Source organism: Phalacrocorax aristotelis, chromosome 6 (assembly GCF_949628215.1).
Source record: "Phalacrocorax aristotelis chromosome 6, bGulAri2.1, whole genome shotgun sequence".
Classification (NCBI taxonomy): Eukaryota; Metazoa; Chordata; class Aves; order Suliformes; family Phalacrocoracidae; genus Phalacrocorax; species Phalacrocorax aristotelis.
The window spans coordinates 10,819,085-10,832,098 of NC_134281.1; the positions used below are offsets into that span (position 1 = coordinate 10,819,085).

Here is a 13,014-nt window from a genome sequence, read left to right on the forward strand (position 1 = left end):
ATTCGTGATCAGTGAAGATATGAGGTCATTCTTCCAGTTGGAGAATTGATTGCAGATATGTCAATATCTTGTAGGGAGAGCTCAGGAATCACCACTTCTTTGTAACTGCTCATATTTGGAAAGTTTTTCTATTCTAGCAACCACATTTGATGATTCTTTTTGCACCTGCCACCTGTATTGCTGCCTTTTTATGGATACTGTTTAATGGGACTTTGGTGTGTTTATTCCTTAATTCTCTCCAGAATAACATTATCAACAGAAAATTACGGTATATAAAAATAAAGCTGGTTCTCCTCAACTTATTTGCTAGGTCTAGGTGACATATCAGTCTTCCTCATCTCATATTTTGTAGAGATTTGATTGATTTTCAACATAACTAAGTCTGTTTTTATGAGGGTAGAATACAGTGCTCTGGATTTCAGATGATCAAGACAGCCAGTTCAATAACATAGTATCTCCGATGAGATCAATTTGAGTAGCATGTAAAATAAAACATATGTGAAGTACAGACTGCTCCTGAATAAGGAAATGTAGGAATCTGTAAGCATGGCCTATCAGCTGACCATTGCTATTCATTTGTTTTTCTATCTTTAAAATGGAGATGATGATGATACTATCTAATGCTTCTGAATCACGTCCTTTTTATGCAGAAAATGGCACTACCATTGCTAAATACTAATATGCTAACATACTAATAGTTAAGCTTTACCAGGGGATTCTGTCTGGATTTTGACCAGGATACAAATACATTTCTATTAATAATAAATTGTATGGGAGTTGCTCTTTGCTTAGAAACATCAATGAACACCTACTTTCATGTTTGGTAAACTTCCAGTTTAAGTCATTTATAAGGAGAAAAACACTTTCATTTTAAGAACAAGTGAGCCTGATAAACGAAGCATCCCTTCAACGGTCCAGCATAATTCTTCTCTAAGTTCATTTTAAGCCTTGAATTGAACATTAACAAATGGCTATAAATTATTATACATACAGAAGCAAACTGAATAGGTAATCTATGAAGATGAGTTTATCTGTACTCTTGGGTGGCTGCTACCATTTACTCGCAATCTCACTAGAGTTACCATTGTGAGAAAAATAGTCAATCAAAGTTGAAGATATAAAATAAAATTGAAAATTGAATTGAAAGGTAATTTTGCTTTCAAATGGTTTGCAAATGTAGATGTTAAGTGTGAAATGAATGCAGTTAATGACCATAGCTGGGAGAGTTATGCACCTGCTGATCACAGGAATATTATTATAAATGAGGTTGATTTTCCTGTTGACTGCCTCATTTTTCTCAACATGGTCTCATTACTTTTCTATCACATGTCTGACCCTTAGATATAAATACTCAAGCACAGACATAATAAAAATACATTAACTCCTATATAGATTTTTTTAATGCATCTTTGAAAATCAAGGTGTGTGATGCAGATGTTTCTTGCCTTTGTAGGTTTAATATAGGTCATGCTTTTTGATAACTGTAAAAATAAAAAAAGTTGAGTTTCACCACAAGTACGCTGAGTCATTTTACAAGTGAGAGTTATAACGTTCTATCATTGTCTGAATTATTTCAGAAGTTTCATCAGACCCTTGTTTTATTTTCCAAGAAGCAATGCAACTGAAAAGTCTGAAAGTTACACCAACCTTCAAATAATTACCTTTCTTCTCCCAGGAAATAAATTACTTTACAGAGTTTTAACACCATCTTCTTTCTCCAGTTTTGCCTGTTCTTCAAATGTTTTACCTTCTTTCACCTGTAGAATATAAATATTTTTGTTTTAAATTTATTTACAGAAACAAATTTTAAACTTCTTTTGGTGTGATTATAACTATACACCTAAGGCTTGCTGCTTCTTTACAGCATACATACCATCACAAAAAATCTTATTTTAGACTTGTATGACAGTCTGATATGAATGTGAGTATTTTTATTTAAATGAATGTGTTTTGTATTGCCATTTAGAATGTAACTGAGGGGTACATTTACTAATGGTCTTTTTATTGCTAAGATACTTCATATTTTTCAGGAGGGAGAATGAGAACTACTCATATAAAAATAATAAAATTTAAACACATTGTACTAACATTATCAAGTTGTTTGGAGATATGCATGACTTAAGTTTAGGCTCCTACTGCTTTGTCGTAGCGTTATTTAAAGCAACGTTCTCAACTGAGAATTATGCAGTTTGAGTTTGAGCAGAAATGGTATTTTTGTGTTTCAGCACTCAGGTTACTGCAGCTACCTGGTTCCTCAGCACAGTAGCTCAGCTCTACACATAACCAGGAGATGTAGGGGAGTCTCAAGCAACCACTGCTCCAGTTCTTTAAAGTGCTTTGGTGCCTCAGTTTCTTAGCACTTCTGAACACCAAGATGTAGAACAGAGTGGATAATTTCTGAAAACTACATCCACAGGTTGTTATCAAAGGGAATATGAGAAGCAAAGTGATGGACGGAACTAAGCCTTGATCTGGGGCACAGGCAGCCAACTTACTGATAATCTTAGGTGAATTATTTCACATCTTGCTAAAATTTCTTCAAAAGTAAGATCAAGCCCAGAATGCTAGCATTGTAAGACACTTTGAGGTGTTCTGGTGAAATCACTTTTCAAGTACTTGATGGTATTATTCATCCATCCATAAATGTATGTGTAGCTGATACCAAAATGGGCTATGTCAAATGATACCAGTGGCTTCCCCTGGCACTGTAGTGAAATTTGTGCCCTTGAAGTGCATGTGATTTGAGAGGAACTGCTAGTTTTTGAAAATGAAACATCTAGTAGACTCTTCCACTTTGTTTTGATTTGTCTACCCATGTTATGAGGTTAAAGAGCAGATTGTCTGCAAGGGAGAGGAAAGAACAAGTTCTGGAAAACTGATGAACTTGCTGTTTGCTTTGCATGATGGTTGAAATGACTATGAGGAAACAAGAAGGTGCTCATCTGGTTTTATCGCCTGTACTAGTAGAACCCTTTGTTTACGTACTTGCAGTATGTTTTGTACTGTCCTTGGTTGAACTCTCAAATTGCCAAAAATAACTAAAGTATGTAACTTGCTCCAGAGTTAATACCCTCCTAAGTTGGCCTAAGAAATAATTTCAGGGTGTTTATCTGCAAATTTTGGCTGACAACATTTCATTAGTTAAGCTACAAGTAGTCTTTACTAATGAAGAAGTGTTTTCGGTAATAAAAATTAAAAACTACAAGGCAGTCTCACAATTTTAAAGTAAAACCCAGCATTTAAATATAACTATTATGAGTAATTCTTTTTAACAATGATAAGTAGGGACAGAAAGTTGTTTGTTCTATTTGTCGTCTTCTCAGAGGGGCTGCTAATTACAGAGAAATACCCATATGTTAGAAATAGGCTTGTTCAAAAATAATAGCTAAATTAATCATTATCTCCCCATACAGATTGCAGCCTTTAAAGTAATGTCTGTTCTCCTGTATAATAAGGTAGGACTGCTGGGGGATATCAAGGTTGATAACCTACCCCAATAGGCAGCCAAGCCACACACAGCTGCTGTCTTACTCCCCCACAGTGGCATGGGGGAGAGAATTACAATGGTAAAAGTACAAAAATTTGTGGGTCAACATAGACAGTTTAATAGGTAAAGCAAAAGCTCCATGCACAACCAAAACTAAATAAGGCATCTGCTACTTCCCATCAGCAGGCAGGTGTTCAGCCATCTCCAGGAACGCAGGGCTTCATCATGCATAATGGTTAATTGGGAAGACAAACACCATAACTCTGAACTTCCCCCCTTCTTCCCCATAGCTTATATTGCTGAGCATGATGCTATATGGTATGGAACATCCCTTGGGTCAGCTGGGGTCAGCTGTCCCAGCTGTCTCCCCTCTCATCTTCTTGTATACTCCCAGTCTGCTTGCTGGTGGGGTGGCTTGAGGAGCAGAAAAGGCCTTGACTCTGAGTAAGCCCTGTTCAGCAATAACTAAAATACCCCAATGTTATTAATGCTGTTTCCATCACACATCTAAAACATAGCCCTCTACAAACTCCTCTGAAGAAGTTAAACTCTATCCCAGCCAAAACCAATGCAGCTGCTCATAAGACTTGAAGGAAACAGAACTTTATAATAGAGCCTCTTTATCCATTTAAAGGAAAGCTAATCTTTGTGATCATGGCTGTGGTCTGAATCTGTTACAAATGTTCAAATTCAGTGTCCTTGATGTCATTGTGAGATGACCTGAATAGTGAGCAATAAACTTCTGAATTATAGTGCACATTTGAAGATATGCGCTCAGGAAGTAAAACAGACAGACGATGTGTTGTGTCTATCTTTAAGCTGACAAAGAGTCTATATGAAATGACAGAGGCATTTTTAGGAAAAGAAAGCAAATAATGTTTTTCTAGTTAGTAGGTGACAGCGTGTCCCAAGATAACACAAGCTTAAGGGGCAGAAACAAGTGTGATTATTAAAGGCTACTGGGTTCTCAGTTTGTACAAATTGAATTCTTTCATAGTCTGAAGGGCTATGGAAATCTGGCAAAGAGTGTAGACTGTTGAAATAAAATTAGCATGTAAAGTGATTTTATATATGCAGGAATATAGCCATGAAGTTTGAATTTGAGAAGGAAATCTCATTACTCATCTTGTAAAAGAAGTAATTCTCAAATTCCATATTTGCTATCACTGACATAATGGTTCTGCATATGAATAGGGTTTTTTTTGATTGCCCAAAGATACTGGATTATTGAATTGACAGAGATCTGTTCCATTCTCTCCTGCTTTTTCTTTTATAGGATAACTGATTTAGGAAATATTAAAAGAAGATTGTATTTATCAACAGTCCACAAGGAGTTGTCTGTAACCCCTCTGCATGCGAAAATTCCTCTGCTTACGATCAAGCGTAAAATAGTAGGTACTTTGGGAATATTCCTTGAACTGTGGTTCAGCCCACTTTTTTTATCAGAAATATTTTATGTAAGTTTATAGACCTGTTAAAATTACTGTTTGGTTTAGAATTCAGTTCCTGATGATTCAAGGTATTTGTGTAAGTCCCCTCTACTGGATGGTGTCAGAACCACTTAATACTACTACTCTTCAACCCTTCTTCAAACATTAGGAGTTCATTCCCATTTTCCAAAATTAATGCTGTTTGCAATGTGTTTATCTCTCACTTCTGCTGTCTGTTCAGATTTTGTAAAGTTCTCTGTGTCCCTGATACTTCTTCAGTATAGTGCTCCTGTTCACGTGTACCTTCTCCTGTAGTGACTTTTTATTACATTCACTGGAGCTGCAGGTAGACTGTAGCTGATGGCTACTTTCATCTGATTCATGTTCTTCCAGGTTTTTCATATATCTAAAACAATGTGTATGTCAAACTGATGAAAATAAAACAATAGCCATCAGCTTCTCCCTGTTTCCCTCTCCCATGCCCAGCTATGACATATGGTAACAGCAGTCAGGAAACAAAACCTGATCGTTACTATACTACCTTGTAAAGACTCAAGTCTCAAATACGGCTTTAGAAAATTATTTGGAGGTGAGAATAGTTAGATTTCAAATATTTTAAAATATAAGCATGCAGTAACAGAACTAGGTAACAGTATACTAAGCAGCTGTGGATTTAAGGCTAGACAGGAGAGAATATTTTACAAAAAACTCTGAAGTTATGAATTCTTTGAAGATAGTTTAGGTGAAGGCAGCTGTGATAATTTTAGGTTTCAGGAGTTTTCTGCTTTGTGGGAAGAACTGGTTGGATATTTTTCAAATGAATATGCATTGGATCTTACCCCTGAAGTTGCCATTAACTCAAGATCCACTGAAATGAAATTATTTTTCTTCAGTATAATTTCAGTTAGTTGGTCTTGGTGTCAGGCTAGCACAAATGTTTCAGAATTAAAATTAGTTAGTTAGTATAGGCCAAGTTAAATTCCATCAGAATAAGAACTTCAGTTACGTGTTTTAGTTTAGATAATAAAACATTTATCAGAAATCTTTCTAAATGCTCTGATCAGTTATAATGACAAAATATTTTAATAACTGTAATGCTTGACCAACCTTAAAGAGTAGGTCTGTTTCTTGCTATATCTAAATACATATCTGTCAGCTTTTAAATGGTTATCTGCCTTTATTGTTGTTTCTTTTACTTAAAGGAGGGGGAATATGTTGCTTTTGGTGATTAGATCTTTTACATGGCTCTGATAGTTTAACTTATTGCATACACAAGATGATCATTATTATCAGCATGATTGGTTGTGAATAAGGATATAATATGTTGTTTGTTCTACTGATAGAACATAGTTTACACGTTCATATGCTAGCTTCCTGTATTGTATTCTTAAAAATGATGCTATTTTTCAACCTCAGCAATAGCAGTATCAGTTATAAATAAATATAGCATTTTCCATTCCATTGCTTGGTATCTTCAAAACACATATTCCTTTCCTTCCAGAATTTCAGACTTGGAAGCTGAATAGTAATGTATGGACCTAAATTTTTTCTCAAAAAATATTTGCTATTTGGATTTAAACTAGTACTTTTACCTTGACTTTGTAAGGAAATGAGGCATGTATAATCATTAGGTCTAAGTATTCTTGTCCCTTAATAAAACTTTAACCCATTGGTCAACCAAATTTTACACGTAAGTAATCATATCATATATATATGACAGTTCTGCAAATGTCATTAAAATGGTTGCATTTCTCCTCAAAGCCATCTCTGTTTATTCCCAGTTGTAGAAGATGTGTTAGCATCAGCACATCCCTGACTAGATATCAGAATTGAGGAGAAGAATTGTTAGGAACACTAGAACTATGAGCATACGTGTTTTTAAACATAAGAGATTCTAAATGGAAAACATAAAGCCACAAGAAAATATATTTTGTTAGTTCTTCTGCTTGTGGTGTTGCTTGTTTTATATGAAGCTTCTTTTTTTCTAGGAGGATAATGGAATTGTAATATGGTCCACATGCAAAATAGATACCTGTAACTGCTCATTTCTGTATTATAAAAAACAGCAATATACAAGTGTTGAATTAAGTGGAAAACTTGAAACCAAGAGAATTTAAAGAGCTACTGGAATAGCGCAGGAGAGTGTAGCATATTGATATTAGTGTTCTAAAAGTGTTTCCTGAAACAAATGGAATAATCATCTAATGAGAATTAAAACGTGTATTTAAGTAGGATCTTTAGCAACCTAGGCAGTTGTCATTATCTAATTTCTCTTTTGGAAATGTCTTACCAGGAATGGATAACATTTATTATAAATAAGAAGTAGTTTTAAGATGTTATAATACACCGGGGTCTTGTCCATACTACAAATTTGCCTGATACTTTTCACTGTGGAATGGGTGCAAGCTTTGTAGAGGTTCTTTCTTTATGAATCTGAGGAAGAAATCATCAAAGAATCTCCAACTGTAGCCTTTGGAGCACTTATTACTTATGAAGTAATATTGAATAATGATTTCCCCCCCAGTACTGAAAACCTTCAATAAGTATACTTTCTCACAAGTTAGCTGTAAAACATATTGTGGGTACGCTAGGTAACAGACCTCACTGGGGCTGGCAGTCACTAGGTCATATGTACTGATTTGTTTGTATAAATAATTGTAAGTGCAAAAACAGCAATATCTTGTTTCAATACCAAAATGTTATGCATTGTGAATCACAGCCTGTGACAACCTAATACTCCACAGAGACCTCCTTATAGAGAACTGTAAGCTAATACTCTTCTGCAATGATTAGTGTTTGGGTTTTATTAAAGAGTATTGTTTTTCTTTTCTAGTGGTGCAATATGTGTATTGACTTGGTAGCGTTCACCAGTGAAATATTCAGAGGAGCTGTCTTCCAGTCTTTGGATGGAATTAGTATTTCAGCTAACTGTAAACTGAGAAAGATCTTCACTTTAAAATCCAAGCCTCAAGATACAGCTGAGGAAGATGGTGTGTTATAATTGCTATGTAGTCTTAATCATAACTGTTCATATCACAAAATCAAAAGCTTCTTAGTCATCAGATTGGCAATTTGAAATATCATGTGATTTCATGAAAATTAACATGGTAGTACAGCATATTAAATCTCCTAGTGTTGGACTTCAGGCAACTAAGCAAATGAATGTGTACTCCTCTGTTTTAAACACTGACTTCCATAGAAGTATTTTATTGAAGAAATTCTGGCAAGTTTATCAGGTCGAGAGCTTGTTTTAATGAGGGTATCTTACGCTGATAGAAATCTGGTTTTTGCCAATAAGAGTCTCTGAAAGGAAAGAAAAATATTTAAACCTAGCACCATTTGCTGTTTTTCTTCTTAGTTTTGGACATTAGCAGCCGGTGAAAGATTTCTTCTTTAAGTAATCCAAGACAAAACTGTAACAAGAGAGTATTATATGAAACAGAGCTATGAAACTATCATAAACACCTCTCTGTGATTTTTAGTCCATTTATCCTAATGTGTCCTTGTTCATTGGGAAGGTAATATTGGTGGTGAGCTGAAAAATGAGAGATTATATTTGTAATAAAACCGGATATTAGTCAAAGGTTTACCAGTTTCCAAACTAGCATCATAATCCTGAATCATTATTTTCCAAGGGAGAGAGCTTCATTCCTCGCTGATATTTGCGGTAATAGAGGAGGAATTGAAAGAGCACAGCTGGCACTTTCTTATTTTAGAGGAACCCTAGGTATAGTTCAGCTTAAATTTCATTCAAATTTTCATTTTGTGGCTTTTAAAGAACACACCTGGAAAAAAGGGTTGTGGTTTCTGAAGCAGTAATAGTTAGCAGTATTGTAAGTGTAAAAATGTATCTTCCATTTGGAAAACCTACACAAATAAGGAAGAGTATATGATCATTGTGATTAATCCTCTGTTTTTGTTGGTGAGGTTGGAAAAAATAATTAATTCAAAAAATTACTACAGAGAGAATCTGATAAATTCTCCGCAGAAACTGCAGTTAGAGGCCTCACTGGCTTTAATATAATTCTGTCAGTGCATTGTTTTCTCTCTTCCATTCTAAACAGTTCTTGAAATGTGCATAAATGTTCTAAATGAGTTCCAAAATTCCAAAATGTAGTTAACATAATGAGTAGACAGCTTTAATAAACTGTATGCATGTTAAAATATTGCACTTTTTATTACTGGATTATCAATTCTATGATTATTACGCAGCTGGTGGGCATTAGTATTTTGTTGCTTACAAATTTTCTTATCTAGACAAGTGTTAAAATTATGTTACAGCTCAAGCTTTGGCTGTATTGAAATAACTCTATACTTCATACCCAGTTACAGAAAAACAGTAGTAGTTTTTTGTTATAATTAATTAACTTTCACTTAACAGCCATGATTTCGTAAAGCTTTTTTCCTCTTTGAACTAGTTAGTTGAGCTCCACTGAAATCAATGACATTGCAACTTGTAATGAGGGTCAAGTTCTTTGCTTAAACCTTCTTGGTGGTGGAAGTAGAGATTTCAAGGTGCAATGTGTGTGTTATTCCTTCTTAGTAGCTCGTATACAGTATGTTTTGTATGTTTTGCATTCTTAAAATGATAGCAAATGGAAAGGAGAAACCACATATACTAAGAAATTATTTATGTGTGAGATCATTGAGATAGAAGAGGAAAGAATTCATCATCTCTGCTCCATGATATTGAGGCATACAAGCTTGATATATACCTAGTTTCTGGTTTCCATAGTAATCCCAAGGTTATGTATGGGGTTTTTATCACTAAGTATTTATTGTCTTGCAGTGGTAAATGATGTACTGGCTTAGTGGAAAAAATGGTTGAAAAAAAATGTCCACCACTGAAATATAACATGGGACACTTGAATTTTTCTATTAGGATCCCAATACTTGATCCCTTACTTGTGTTTGGTTTTGGGGTTGTGTTTTCCCTCTTCTTATGCTTGGAAAAGAGGCTAATATTCATTAGCTTACTGTATTCAAGTCTTATAAAATTTGGAATTAATTTGCATCAGAACATCAGGAATGGTTCTGACTCTGGATTCCTTTCTTCATAGGGAATAATTTTCATAAACTCAGTCTGTATTGGTTATCAAAGGGAAAGCAGAGACAATCAGATCACATTCTGCTAGTGCCTAGTGTCACAAGAATAGATAGGTTGGCAGCTTTTTAGTTTGTCATGAAAGTGTAATGGTGTCCAAAGTTTGGAATTAAAGCTTGTCACATTCTTTATTTGCATATATGGGGTTTCTCTGTTTGTTACTTCAGTCCCGCTGATATCAATACCATTTTCAGATGTTCATTTTGTCTGAAAATCAGGATATCAGTATGAGAATTAAAGCAGAGTTGTAATAAAAATTTTTAAAATTTATTTTGTGATTCTGTTTTGCTTGTTCACTTGCCATATCAAAGAAGTTGATTTACTATGGCTATTCCAGCCATTAGTGCATATTTCTTATTTTAAATGTAATCAAATTTTTGGCCTAAAAAAATCCACATTATAACTTTAAAATATACATGCTTATTGTCTTAAAAGCAAACAATTGCAGCAAATATTTCAAATAACCATAATCGATAAAATTGTTATAACCATATGAACTAAAGTATATGTAATCTAACAAATAATGTAAATCAAATTTAATTCAAGTGAAGTAAAGCCCATGTTTTTTGATTCTAGATATGTGTGTTGTTCCGTTTATGCCATGTGAGCCCACAGATGTTATTCCCCGAACCTGTCAGCTAAATACAGATGTGCCACAAATAACACAATTGCTGAACCTGACTAAAATTCACAAGACAGAAACAAAATGCAGGAGATGTCCAGTAACAGTGCAAGAAACAGGTATTCCGTGGTATTAAAATACTGTGAATGAGTCTAGACAGAATGTGTACAAATAATGGGTTTTTTGGTAAAAGTGCATGTTAAGAGTTCCAGTGTCTTAAAATAAAACACAAACGCTCTCATACCACATAGACATATGTCTGTTCTATAGTTAGATCTGTGTGCAGTGTGAGCAATTCTGAATGTACATTGAAGTGTGGCTGTTCAGTTGTTACACCACTTTTTGAAGTATGTTTGCATTAAACTCTTCCAACAATATGACCACACATAGTCTCCTCAGCTTATACTCTGAAAAAGGAAATCTTGTCTTATTGGTGTTTTGGAGCTATTTGAATGTTTGTGTAATCTAGAAGATAATAAAACATATAAATTAGACTCTGACAGCATTGAATAGAAGATTTATTAAAGAAGCTAGGTGGTCATGTGCCAAGATACAAACTATTGACTTGGATAAAAAACTTAAGAGACAGAAAGCAAACAGAGGATCAAATTTTAAATTTTTGTCATAGCTGAAGGCTAATAGCAGGAGGCCTGAAAAGTGTTTTGTTCTAGGCTCTGTATTGTTAATTTTGAATAATCTCAGAAGTGAATAATGTGGGAGCAAAATTTTAATATGATACAGATACTATGTTAGTAAAAAGTGGGACTTCAGAGAGTTTTGAACTTCTAAGATGGGCAATCCCCTATGTACTTTTTCATGAAAAACACTACAGAGCAGGTAGCATGCAGAAAACATTGTATTTTGCTAAACAGTTTGTTTACTGTTTTTATTTCTTGTGGCCACTGTGTTGAAAAATTATGAGCTAGGGACCACATGTAAATGTGTAACATGATACCGGGTAAAGTCTAGCTTTGATACGTGCAAAGGATTATACAATGGGGAGAAATGTGAACTACAGTTAAGCTTTAAAGTGTCAAAATTAAATGACTCAAGGAAGGTTATCATCACCATAGATATAGCTCAGTGGAATTCTCAAATCAATATGTAGCTACGTTTTTACAAACTAAGATACTGGGTAACAGGAAGTTCAATTTTATATGAAGTGGAAAAGGTATCAAACCTTTAAATGGCAAGTGCCAAGATTTGAATGTGAAATTGCTTGAACAGACTTCTTAATAAAGCTGCTGTTTTGCTATAAAATTGTGTATTGCTTCCTACCTGTGGTAAGGTCAATAGCAAAACTTCACTAAGGCAAATGACTTCACAGTCTGTAATAATTTGGTTCAAAATAATGAATATATCTTTAAAACAAGTTTGTAATGAGATTAGGGCTTCAATAAATAACAGCAATAGAATAAGAGACATAGATTGTTTGTGTTCATTAATGGAACTCTGTAGTTGTAAAATTACTCAGACAGTAGTGGTCTTAAAGTGACAATGTAAAGAATTAAATAAGATTTTCAGCTATTGACAAATTTTTTTGTGGTTGAACAAAACCAGGTTTTTTAAATCAGTTGTTGAGTTTTGAAGACATCAGCTACATTTCCAATGAGGAAATAAATCAATGTAGAAAAAACCACGTATTTTTCACTAGCAGTACATTTCATTGATTAGAATTCTAAACATATCAAAAATATAATTTCCTCGCTCCCAGGGTATTACTGTTTTTGTAAATCCAGTTACCCGTAACTAATCTGTACTCTCTTTTGTTAAAGTTACTCTGCAGATCCATCTGCAACAGTAAATACCCTGCAATATGTACAAGTACCTCTTCAAAAAGATGGTTATAATGGATTTTAAAATAAGAATATTTTGTGTGCTGTGATTCGTGTCCTTCATGGAGAACTGATAATTTAGCCCCTTTTAAAATGTTGAATTGATTGTTATTTTCAGCTTAAACTTGAGAAGTAAACTTCTTACTGCTAGAGCTTAGAAAAATACACAGGTGAAATCTTTCCTCTACTTTTTTTGTTATGTTATTATTCCCTTCTGTATGAGACACAAGACTAAGCCTTTAATTTGGCCCATATAATAATTGCAATGTCTTACTAAAGTTTTTTGTTTTCCCCTTACTCTGTACCGCCTTTTATGAGTCATTGATTCATCATACTAAAACAGCATAGTAGGACATCTTTTGAGAAGGAATTAGGTCTGAAGTAGCTTAGAAGTGGGTCTGAACAAGCAAATTAGATAAAGAATCCATTTCCAATACATCTTCATCAGTGCAGGCAATGTTAGAAGTGGTGCTGTAGGTAAGGAAGATATTTTTATTCCACTGGTTTTAGCACTTTCTCAGTCTTGAGGATTCTCA

At 34.3% G+C, this 13,014-nt stretch overlaps 1 protein-coding gene across 2 annotated transcripts in view; it reads left to right on the top strand.

Annotated features, from left to right (window-relative positions):
- The window catches only part of CFAP20DC (CFAP20 domain containing), an 86,315-nt gene that overhangs the window by 23,194 nt on the left and 50,107 nt on the right, over positions 1 to 13,014 (top strand). For both annotated transcript variants that reach the window (XM_075095831.1, XM_075095833.1), the window contains exons 6-8: positions 4,764 to 4,878; positions 7,751 to 7,907; positions 10,598 to 10,762. In XM_075095831.1, the coding sequence (XP_074951932.1) occupies positions 4,764 to 4,878; positions 7,751 to 7,907; positions 10,598 to 10,762 (437 nt within the window). The remainder of the gene's footprint in view (positions 1 to 4,763; positions 4,879 to 7,750; positions 7,908 to 10,597; positions 10,763 to 13,014) is intronic.